The sequence below is a fragment of the Sinocyclocheilus anshuiensis genome, unplaced genomic scaffold (genome assembly GCF_001515605.1).
Source record: "Sinocyclocheilus anshuiensis isolate Anshui unplaced genomic scaffold, SAMN03320099.WGS_v1.1 scaffold658, whole genome shotgun sequence".
NCBI classification, from domain to species: domain Eukaryota; kingdom Metazoa; phylum Chordata; class Actinopteri; order Cypriniformes; family Cyprinidae; genus Sinocyclocheilus; species Sinocyclocheilus anshuiensis.
The window spans coordinates 324,742-337,080 of NW_015542402.1; the positions used below are offsets into that span (position 1 = coordinate 324,742).

At 39.0% G+C, this 12,339-nt stretch overlaps 1 protein-coding gene across 6 annotated transcripts in view; it reads left to right on the forward strand.

The window, feature by feature from the left end:
• LOC107692966 (rap guanine nucleotide exchange factor 6-like) overlaps positions 1-12,339 on the forward strand; it is a 100,302-nt gene that overhangs the window by 47,082 nt on the left and 40,881 nt on the right. For 5 of the 6 annotated variants that reach the window (XM_016492181.1, XM_016492185.1, XM_016492184.1 and 2 more), the window contains exon 7: positions 11,714-11,842. In XM_016492181.1, the coding sequence (XP_016347667.1) occupies positions 11,714-11,842 (129 nt within the window). Of the gene's footprint in view, positions 1-2,312; positions 2,918-11,713; positions 11,843-12,339 lie in introns of those variants that run through there. The other variant, XM_016492186.1, reaches the window with a different exon arrangement.

Here is a 12,339-nt window from a genome sequence, read left to right on the forward strand (position 1 = left end):
GCTAAAGTCTGTCTAGTACACTGGACGCGACAAAGCGACCGTTGAAAATCATTTGAAATTTGTGTCAATACGTCATGAATAGAACGCAGCAGCAGTTTTCTGTCGGGGATTTGTCGTGTCGTGCCGCGCCGCATCCAGTGTAGACCATAGATATGTATATATATATATATATATCTGGTGTAGACAGCATCACTGATTATAATGAGTTCCATTGTATTTTGTCGCGCCGCTCGTGTCCGGTGTAGACACAGTGTAACATTGGTTTTGCTTTGTTTCACAGAACTAATCGTTGCCTGGGTTGTGTACGTATGTGTGGGGCGGAGCTATCAAAATAGGGGCGAGACCCTTTTGGGGTAGGGGCGTGTTTGTTTTGGTGATTTCAAATGTCAACATTGCCTATTGTTTTGTTTTGTTTTTTCTAGTGAGCTGCTAGCACATATTTTGAATAGCATGAAGAAACTGCTGAATATCAAGCCTGCGGGTGAGGTATTGTCTGGGTGGTCTGAGTCCCACCGGCTTGTCACTGTCACTCTCCTGAAAGCCGCAGAGACAGTGAGAGCCGTGGGCACACAGACGCCCCTTCCCTCAGTGTGCTCTCATTAGTTAGTACCACAGACGCATTAATCAGTTGCAAGGCGCCGCTGTCCTCCGGCACTGATGCACTGTGTGTCTTAATGCTCCGTGAACGCGAGTCGAGGCTTCTGAACCAGCAGCCATGACACTCAACCTCTCACACACTCTCTCAGACAGGAAGTACATCCTGTCTGTCGTCTGTTTACACTCTCTACAGCTGCACCGCAGGTCTTTTCATGTGCTTAATAAACATGGCTGAAGCAGGTTTGCAGTGGATCGACTTAAAGGGACAGTTCACCCAAAAATGATAATTCTGTCATCATTTACTCACCTTTAAGTTGTTCCAAACCTGTATGAGTTTCTTTCTTCTGTTGAACACAAAAGAAGATATTTTGAAGAATGTTAGTAAACAGACAGTTGACTGTCAGAATTATCATTTTTGGGTGAACTGTCCCTTTAAGCTTGTCACAGTTATTACTTTTGGCTGATTAATGGTCATATAAATAATTTCATTGTCAGTTACACATTATGTATTATATTAGGGCTTCATAAACAAGCATTGCAGAGAGTAGAATGGCATGATAATATTTGGAATATTATTATTTTTTTTTTAAAGTAATATTTCAAATATGAATGGTGCAGTGTGTATTTTTTTCCCCTGACACCTCCCTCGTTGCCATTGGTCAGACAAACAGATATTCCCGCCTCAAGCCCACCTCATTGGTTGAGTCAGTATTACTGTCTCAGGCTGGTTTAGATGTTTTAATTACTTTTTAATTTAATTTTTTATTGTGGATTTTAATCACACAAATTTTACTACACGTTACATAAAAATATAGTTCTACCAAGTTGACCTGTCTAATATTTTCTGTTTTGTCACATGACACATATATTTTACATTTTATTTTTTTATAATCAAACCACATGAATGGCTCACTAATAGTTAACAATTACTATTACATAGATATGGAAAAAAATAAAATAAACCCATGGTATGTTGTGTTGATCCTGCATTTCATGCCATTTCTGTGTACGTTCACTGTTCTCAATTGAATGCAGGTACATGTTAAGCATCCATGTCAAATAAATGCGTCAAGATACAGCAATGAAACCCTGCAGAAAAGCTGTCTTAGGGTTTTGCTCTCAAGTCTTTGCCGTGTGTGCTGCGTCTCTGATTCTGATCTGTGCCTGAAGCGCACCAAACTGAGGGATGAGAAGTGGCTCGCTCACTCCTCGGGAAGCTCTATGTGCTGCGCTCCCATTGGCTGCCTCTGAAAGAGATGATGTCATGCTTGAGCTTCTGAGGCGAGCAGGCATGGGACTCAGACACGCTTCCCATTACATCTTCAGAGAAGAAGCAAGAGCTTCAGTGTGTTCACGCAGCTGCAGCAAAAATGACATGCAGCGTTTTTTATGCAGTGTTTTTCATTGCAGTTTTTCATTGTGTTCCCAGCCTGACCTGATTAGAGGATCTCTTTTCTTCATGCCACTGCAGAAATGCGCCTTTGTCACATGCGCACAAAAGAGCGCAACAGATCACGGTGCGCGTGCAGAAGGAATACATTTGCATAATGAGCGGATTTCACCATCCGTCACCAACCGGCTGTGATTTATGCTCCCTGTCGTTGTCATGTATGAACTGTGTTTGTGCACAGTGGAGTTTACAGAAGACGCTGGCTGTTTTCTGATCAATAAAGACGCTCGTGTTTCCTCTCCTCTCCTCTGCGCAGCCAATCGCTCTAATGCAGTCCCCCCGTCCCACCCCACCCCTCCCAGCACAGGTGATGTCATGCTTTTCTGCCGGGCTTCTCTCCGTGCCTCTCACTCCTAGACGCTCCGTCTTCAGTGGCAGAGCGTCCAATCGATGTATGTGTCTCAAGGGAGAGTCTCCAGCCAGGGATGCGCGCTCGGAAGCTGGATGAAGCAGCGGGACGAGCCACAGAGCTGGATTCTGCCGTTCTCCCCAGAAAGCTCCTGCATTGGGCTTGTTCTCCGGTGCAGCGCGGGACCAGAAGGGTGCAGACGCGGGCAGAGTTTTCCGACTCCTGGAGTTGTGCTCATGTGAAGAGGAAGTTTGTGGAGTGCTAATGGGTCTGGATGGGGTTCTGTAAGTGTGCGCAGAATAGATCCTGCAAGGCTCGTTTCTGGTGATCCCTGATGACACAGATACTGCGTGATTCGCTCGTTCTTTGACATCACGGCCAGGTCGAGTGTTTATTCATTTGGATTCCCATAGGAACTTGCTCTTGCTTTTCTCGTTCGCTGGAAAGTTTCCCTCTCTTATTGGAAAATGGCTTTCCTCGTCCGTTGCTATGCCAACTGCTTGCAGCCGTGGTCCTCCAAAGTAAGTGATGTCATATTGTGGTGTGTCGATTGCGTGTGTGTGTTTGTGCTTTGCCAGAAAACTGGTATGCGGTTTTCTTTTCTTTCTTCATGCATCTGCTGACAGAGACAATGAAAAGCATCTGAAATATTATTTTCCTGATTCTCATGAATCGATGAAGGCTTGAATGCATCCTGTTTCACAGAATATCCTGCATGCAGTGAATATCAGAAGTCAGATGTATATATGGGCTGCATGGAGCTCATGCACAGTTTCACCCGTTTTGGCCATCAGTCAGGTGTTATTACTGTACATGAACGTTTGTGTCTGTAAGTGTGTCATTTCTGAGTGTTTCCCAAGCACTCCCCATCTGTCATTGTTCAGTCAGACAGATAGTCCCGCCCCCAAACTCGTGTGATTGGGCCGCTCCAACAAACAAAACAATATTCTGAAACTATCACAAAGTCGCCACGTTTCACTCATCAGGAAGTCACGCTGCCAATTACTCTGAACTTTGAACTACCCGAATGTCATTCAAAGCACACATTCAACAAGAGAAACACAGGATTTGATTGGATACTGAAAAGTGGGCGTGTCACACAGTAGTCAGAGTCTGAGTTATTACTTAATAGTGAATGATTATGAAGAATAACTTGCGAAGTCAGATGCGTTTGTGCTCTGATGGATTTATAGAGGAACTTTCCCACCTCTGAGCTGGAAAGATAATAAATAGCAGCAGTAGCTCTGGGTTTCCCCTCTTCACGAAACTGTTTCAACATGCAGTCAAGTCCAGACTTTACCAATATGTGTCTGATTTGCGGTCGCTGGACACAAGCAGTCTCTTCAGTGATGATTCATGACAGGAACCCGCTCTAGTCCTGATGCTGCTGCAGTACAGCTGGACGTGAATGGAGTGTGACAGGTGTGTGTCTGGTGTTTGTCTTCATTATGAAGCTCACTGGTGTCCTGATCACCCTGTCTTGGTTTATTCTGAGATAACAACCGGCTGGATGTACATTATCCCTTACTTAACTACGACTTTTGCTCCTAATTTCCTGTTTATTAATAGTTAGTGAGGTAGTTGTTAGTTTAGCAATGGGATCAAATTAAGGGATCTAAAATATGGACATGCAGAATAAGACATTAATATATGCTTTATTTGTACTAATAAACAGCCAATATGCTAGTAATATGCATGCTAATAAGCAACTAAATAGTGAGAATTGGTCCCTAAACTAAAGTGCCACCCAAAATTTTCACAAAATTCCACCGCAAAATCCAAAAAAAAAAGGTGAAATAATTCTGGTGGGACTGTAATACAGTGAAAGTCTCTTGAGATTTATATTGTCAATCTGACGAACATCTATTACACATTGGATTTACGGGTTTGAACAACATGAGGCTTCAGTGAACTGTGATCTATTTATTTTAAGTAGGTCAAAGGTCACATTATTTTCTAGGGCTCACAATACGATGCATATCACTGTACGTGTCCTGATTCCTTCGAGTTCATCATAATCAGGGTTTGCATCGTTTATTTCTCTTTTCCGATTTGTTTCTGTTTAAATGCTGTGATCAAACATACGTTTCTTTCCCTCTCCATTCGTGATTTACTGTTGATGTTCAGCAGCCTCATAACGTTTCAGTGATCGAGCTCCGCTCTTGGCCTGCTGTGATATGTCCGAGCTGGAAGATCTCCATCATTCATAATTCAGGAGCCGATAATTGGCCTTCAGCTTTGTGTCTCAGCTGCACTCTCCGGCTCCATTAGTGTCCCGGGGTCTGGCCATCTTTGAACTTGGCAGCCAACCACCTGGCAGTGTTATTACAGGCCTTCTGAAAGCTATTTTCCCCCTCTATACTGTCCATGGACGAGTGTCAGTGTTTTAGTTCTCGGATGTCAGGTGCTCCTTCTCAAGAAGACTAATACGAGCCTGCACTGACAGTACACTCTTTCAATTAAAGGTTCTTTATTGGTGTCGATGGTTCCATGAAAACATCCATGGAAACTTGGGCATTGCACAAAAGGTTCTTTAAATGGTTCTTCTGTTGCATTGCTGTGAAACCCCCTTAAAGACCTTGAGTAATCTGTTAAATGTTGGAATAATTGTAAAAGCGTTGAATACCATCACTTCCACAGAAGTAACTTTTACACATGTGCAGTGCGTGTCGTTGTTTTTTAAGAGTCTTGCATCATGAGCATTTTCAAGACACTGTCGAGATAAAAACAGTTCTAGGTAGTTTCAAACTCAAAACGTATCCTGTGTGACAGCCCCAGATCTGAAACGCCACTTCGTATGAGCACGTTTTGGTAAGAATGCATGTGATATCATGCAAACCAGTGTTTTAGTATTATTTAGACGCTATTATAGTTTGTATTAATATTTACATTACTCACATAAAGTTACTATGTACGTTTACATGTATGCATATAGCAGACACTTTTATCCAGAGCGACTTGTGTTGCAATCAAGGTATACATTTGATCAGTTTTATTCTGAATTAGTTTTTATTTTGATGTTTTCTGTTTTCATATTAATTTTAGTTAAAGTTTTCAGAATTTAATTGTGTGTTTTTGCCATTTTTATTAGTTTTTGTTTGATTTTTGTGTCAATGATTTTTGAATATTTTTTATTATTTTTTTTATTGCAGATGTTTTATTTTAGTACATCAAGTTAAACTAAGTTGAAAATTAAAAAAATAATAGATGAAAAAAATAAGTTGAAGTTTTTAAATATTATATTTTATTTGTTTATTACTTACAAGAATGTTTTTCATAGTTTTAATTTTAGTTAGCTATAATAACTGCTATTGTCCGTATTAAGCGACTGCAGAGTGAAGATACATGTGAAGATGGAAATCTCAAAAATAATAATAGATGAAAAAAATAAGTTTAAGTTTTTAAATATTATATTTTATTTGTTTATTACTTACAAGAATGTTTTTCATAGTTTTAGTTTTAGTTAGCTATAATAACTGCTATTGTCCGTATTAAGCGACTGCAGAGTGAAGATACATGTGAAGATGGAAATCTGTGCCGTCACTGATACATGACTTAACAGAAATACCATCCTCTAGTACTTCACACATTAGTTTGAGATATGTGTCGTGATATGTGAATCCATCATTACAGGTCTAGATCTGATCCACGTCTGTACGTGCACCATTTCTTAACATTTACTTAATCCAGTGGTAACATTTTTGGAGGCTCTGACCTTTGCTTTTGTTGTGTTTTTCCGATGGTCACGCTTTCGCTCATAGATTTTCTTTCAGTCAGCAGATCTGGTGAGTAACAGGAGCTGGAGGTAAGCTGCTCTCTCAAAGTGCAGCATTTGCCATGACTCATAATTTAACGATGGAAAGGAACGTGTTGAGACTAATGCTGAGTGTATTGATCCCGATTGCCTAACCTTCCTGTCCACATGGCACCCTAAACCTCCCAGGATAGAGCAGCTAAAAGCTCTCAGCATCTGTTTGGATAATATTCAGATGGTAAGAGCAGATATTTTATTTGAAAGAAAGGTAAGGTCGGCATGTGTCTGATATCTTTTGCTTGCTCTCTGAAACGACTCCACACGTAAAGAGCGATGGCTTTGGACTATATATATTTGTGACTGAATCTAGAAGTTTGTAATTAATTTAATAGCCAGTTCACGACAGCAGCAAGGCAAACTGTGAAAAGGCCTGTTCTCATCAAGAACATGGTTTCTCTAGATTACGGGCCATGTATGAAGGTTATAGAGGCCTAAAACAGCAGGGTCATTACCTATCCTCGCTCATTATAATGCTGCAGTTCACCATCCAGTTAAACATCTGCCTTCAGTCCTTCAGTGCCCCTTATAGTCATCTGTTTCCATCAATATACACTTTGGTTTTCGCTCTTTCATAGGAGGACAGTGTTCCCTTTATAAAGCCTCCCCAGTGGACACATGCTGACGTGTACTCTGTGTGTTTGGGACGCATCTGTGAATCCCATCCCGAATGATTAACTTTTGATCTTCCTATACTTGTGTGAAGGCAGATGGGATCAGATCAACTGTAATCATGCCACGAGTATGTGACGTCACGCAGTTGATTCTGGGTTCAGGTTGAAGGTCTGACATCGAAGGAAGAGCTTGGGCTTTGCTCGTGGAGCGTAAGGACAGGGCAGGGTGCCATATGGCTGCTCTGTTCACAGTGCTCACATGGTGTAGGTTGGCACCTTGTTTGCCCCTGGATAGCACTGCCTTAAATACAAACATACCATCTGTCTGTCTGTCTGTCTGTATGTCTGTTTGTCTGTCTGTCTGTCTGTCTGTTGTGCCCATGCAAAACGTTCTGGCGTGATGAGTTGTTGTAGGTGTTTGCTGGGGCATTGCTATGCAGTTGCTAAAATGTTTAAGCTGCTTTTACCGTGTTGCTTTTAGGGCCACACGTTTGGGGGAAAAACCATTAAAAGCTGCAATTTAAAATGCAATTTAATTAAAAAAGTTTCAGGTTTGCTGTGCTCATTGTAAGGATAGTTATTATTATTATTACTAAATACAATATTTTTTTAAATAAGACATTTTACTTTTGTAATATTTGATTGTAAGATAAAAGTATTTATAGAGTTAAAAAAAATAATAAATTGAAAAAATTAATACGGCAATTTGCTGTCTTAATTCCCTCATTTTCAAACAAACCAGGGCTGTAACATCATAGTCCCCCAATATTTAGAAATGGCCAAATTGTTCCCCCAATATCTGAAACTCTTGCACTGCTCTGCTGCCATTGACTTCCATAGTATTTGTTTCCATACTATGGAAGTCATTGGGGACCAGCAGCTGTTTAGTGTGTCTAGTCACTTAGTAAAGTAGCAGTGCATTCTCCTCAACAACACACATGATTCATGTCTAGTGTAATGCTGTGTTTAGGGGTGCGTGTGTTGGTTTGGGGAGCTCAGTGTTGGTCTGGTTCACTCAGAGTTTAATGCATGTGCAGCAGGGCTCTCCTGCTGTAATAGCATTAAACATGCGCTGCATTGATCATAGCTGCACACTGCAGGGCTCGCTCCTGGTGAACTAGTGCAGGAAGAAGCGTCTAATGAGATTCAGCCTCTATTCACATGCAGCACTAATGCAGCTGGACATCAGGCCTGCAGGACAGCAAACGGCACAGTTTGTGTCTGAGCCCTGCTTCATGATCCGATTCGAGATCTGCTCGTGTTCACAGCACTGAATCGGTGATGTGTGTATTATCGGAGCAGGGCTGTGGAGCATGTATGAACTGTTGGAAATACCAAATAAACAATGTTTCATTTAAAAAATGTACTTTATTAGTGAGTTAATTAACTGAGCTGATTATTAGTAGGGCTGTAGATTTAATGTGTTTATTTGGTGCAATTATTTATGGAAAAAATAACATGTTAGAATGATTAACACATTTAATGCAGCTGCCCAGATCTGTATGGCATCTCATATTGATGCAGTTTCTGATGAACATGATGCAGAATGACTGACTAACTGCGTGATGGAGCCTGTGAGAATACGGTTATATGCCCTAAAATTCAAGATATGAGGGCAAAAAATGCCGCTGTATGGGTTTGGATCTTATATTTATTTCATAAATGATGTAGTTTAACAATATATCATGAGCAAGAGTGCTGTTTTTCCTGAATATCTGCATGGTTGCAAAAGAGATATACAACAGTTCAGTGAACAAGAAGTTAATGTTAGACATAATATTGTCAATATTGTCTGCTTTGACCAATTTCGCTAATAAAAATAAAGGATCTAGTTCTGTTTCTGAGTGAATCAGCCATTTTAAGGAATTGGTTGAATGAATCACCTACTGGCACTTTTAGGTTCATATTGAGAGTACCATTTATTATTATTTTTTTTAATTCCTTTCTTATTTTAGTAATATGAAATTTAGTAATTAATTTAGTAATAATATTCATTTAAAAAAGAAAAACATTAATACCCATTTATTATCATTATTTATGCAATGTTAAATCAAAATATTTATTTCTAAAGCTACTTTTTGTAATGTATATTTAATGCTTTTCTTAATTAACACAGTAATGTCTTTAAATTACCTTTTGGGAGGTAATTTCTCAGCCAAAACTGATGTGCAACTAATTTGTGATTAATTAGAGTAATCTATCTAAATGTAATTATATAGATTACAAATTTTAATCATTTGACATATAGTGGCATAGACATAATAGTGATTTTATAATGTCTAAATATAAATCCAAAAGCAAAACCTATTATTAGTGAGTTGAATGAGCCCATTAGTGGTTCTCTGCTGAAAACTAGTGGTTATAATGGTAATTTCAGGGATTTTACCATAGGAATATTGTCAGTTTTGTTATAGTGCCAACTTTAGCCCGATCTCCATAAAATTTTGCATGCTTGTTAAGAATCATATGATGCATTAGCTTGCATGATTTTGTGAACTTTTGAGTTTTCTTTTAGAATTTATAGTCTTTTGGGTACTCTAGGTAAAGACCGTATTTTTAAATGACCCTGTTATAACTGTCCAAATGCAAAAGTTCAATTTTTTTTAAATAATTATTGGTCTAGAGAGTCCAGAGAATTCTACTGCACTTTTTTATTACTAGTTTGCAAAAATATGTTTTTCATAAAATCCAAAATAGCCGAAAATTTGCTATCGTTTTCAAATCCGACACATGCTTTTTGTTTTGCACTTGAACCCCTAAAAATAATAATCCACACTGCATAATAACAATAACACTGCATTCTCTGGAAATCGAGCTTCTCAGAGATGCTGAAAACACTGGATCATGAGCTGCTCATGTGTAAATGAACACAGTGAAGACTATATACTTCATTACAGTGCAGCCTTTTGCCATTTGATAAGCGCACTTAGCACATATCAGATACTTTGTCAGAGCGATGTCACAAAACACAACGATAGAGACATTATGTTGTTATGAGAAGTGTAGAAATATTTTTGGATCATTCTGAAACTGTGACGGGCTGCCAGACATTCGGTAATTCATGGGAAACACTGATTCATGTACATGTGAACTTTATTTACGTTTTATTAAGGCCAGTATTTGCCCTGGATTTTGTTTCCACCAGCATTTTTCCTTTCATGAGGGCATTTTTTAATCTAATACTAAACCATCATGAAGTGATGGTCAGTCTGAATGTTGTCTAGTCTAGACTTGAGCGCGGTGGGACGCATGAATAATTCAGTGGACTTTGCACAAGGACAGAATCTCTCAGCGCCCCTGAGTTACCTCCCATAAAACCTCCTCATAAAAACATCACTTCCTAATTAGCTGCAGTATGAGTATCTTTCAGTATTACAGTGAGGCTCAAACGCACTGTTTATGTGAATACGATGCTTTTCAATCCAGGTAAGCATGTCTTTGAGAGTGTGCATCGGTCCTGTGTGAATCCTGGAGTATGGGTGATGTGGGGCAGGAGGCCGCATGCATTCATATTTAATCTCCCAGCATCATTAGTTGAGGTGCAGGGGAGAGACCCTCATGTGAGTGAGCACAGTACGACTGCAGCAATTAGCAGCGCCTCTCGTTTGCCCTTATGCCACAGTTACGAATCACAGATGCCCTTTACACAGCTGTCCGGCTCATTCACAGGATGAAAGGCCTGACGCACCAGTGCTCTCATCAGCAGCTCCTCTGTTTAACTCTTGATCAACTATGAGGTGATTTTACATGGAAAAATGTAAGAAAAGGTCATAAATATTTGCATTCGTAACGCATCCTAAGGTTTGCGGGCAGAGCAGTACTCACACAAATGCTCAGGCTCGTTTATGGTACGCATTTCATTCAAACCTGTTCCGCTCTGTGTGTGTTGCTTCTCTCCCCTGCTAAAGACAGAAAGCACTAAGAGCTTCAGATGATGTGGTTATTTTAACAACAGTAGCAGAAACACAGTGAAACACTTTTGCTAAAACACTGCAGGAAACAAGAATGCAGCAAATGCATCAATTGCTTTGACATAAATTACATAAAGTATTTTTAGTTGTCATACATATGACTCTGACAGTTCAAATAAACCAGGTTTGTGAAGTTTTTTTCCCTCTACTAATAGCATGATTAATCAGCATGTTAAGAGCATTTCATAATAAACAATGTTATAATTGGGAAAATTATTTGTAGATGGCAAGGAAAGACAACTAAAACTTTGAAATTACTAGTTAACTTTGTTTTCTTCTCATGATGAGAATGTTTTGATTATTTATGTACATTGTTTGTTTTTGGTTGATGCTTATTTTAAGCAAAATATAAAAATGACTTCAGACTTCAAGAGGAAAACCCTGAAGCCCCTTACAGTATCTTTTCCCGGTCACATGGGTATCTCAATGTAAAAATAATAATATCCTGATAAAACATCTGATTTTACCTTTTAATATTCATGTCTAATTGGGCTCAACTGATGAAACATTTTGATTTTATTTATTTATTTAGTAAAAAAATTCTCAGACACACTGCTTTGGCTCTCGGGGCCCAATATCTTAATCTTCTATTTGAACTGTTTAGGATTTTTTTCTTTTACAAAGTACTGCTGCTGCCCAGATGGAAATTTACAACTATTCCAAACCAATATTATCCGGAAGGAAACATAGAGGCTGGACCTCTTAAAACTGTAACTAAATACCCCTGATTTATAGTAATAATTCTTAGTGTAAACATTCTTTTAGAGTTGTTTTCTGTCTGTGTCATTAAGTTGTTCTATGTGTTTTTGAAGTTGGCGTGTTTTTCTCACTCACATTCAGAGGCGGACAGGCCGCTCATGAGCTGCATTATAAATTATGTCCTCAATTCAACATTTCTCACTTCCTGTCTTGTCTGAACAGCTTCCTGGTGACCTCAGCAAGATGCACCTGACAGACCACCCCCACCAGCAGATGCACATGCCGCCCAGCCAATCAGGATGCAGCATCGCCAGTGACTCGGGGAGCAGCAGCCTATCAGACATCTACCAGGTACGGCCGCTTTATCACCTGAAGAGCACTCAGTGCTCAAAGACCTGGTTCTGGGCCAAAGTTTGAAAGTATGTGAAGTTTTTTCTGTGTGAACATTTTTCAGTGATAACTCAAACGAATTATTGAACCAGTGTTTTGAACTGACAGTTCAGAGTATCTAAATCATGGAAACATCGTGGGAAAAATAAAAATGTTCAAATATATTCTTAAATATAAAATGTAAAATATACAAAAATGGCAAAAAATATATTTGCTAAGATATAATTCAAAATATATTTACATAAATATATTTTTACCAATATATTTTTGACCAGTGAATTCAGATTTGAAGAAATCAAATGTTGTCTGTAACATAAAAAAGACACATTTGAATAAAAATGAATAATGAGTAAAACCTAAATGTAGGCTACAGTAAGTTAACTTTCTTGACCTGAAATACATTTTGAAATATATTTTGGTGTATGAAGGTTGGAACTAAATATATTTTCTATTTCAAA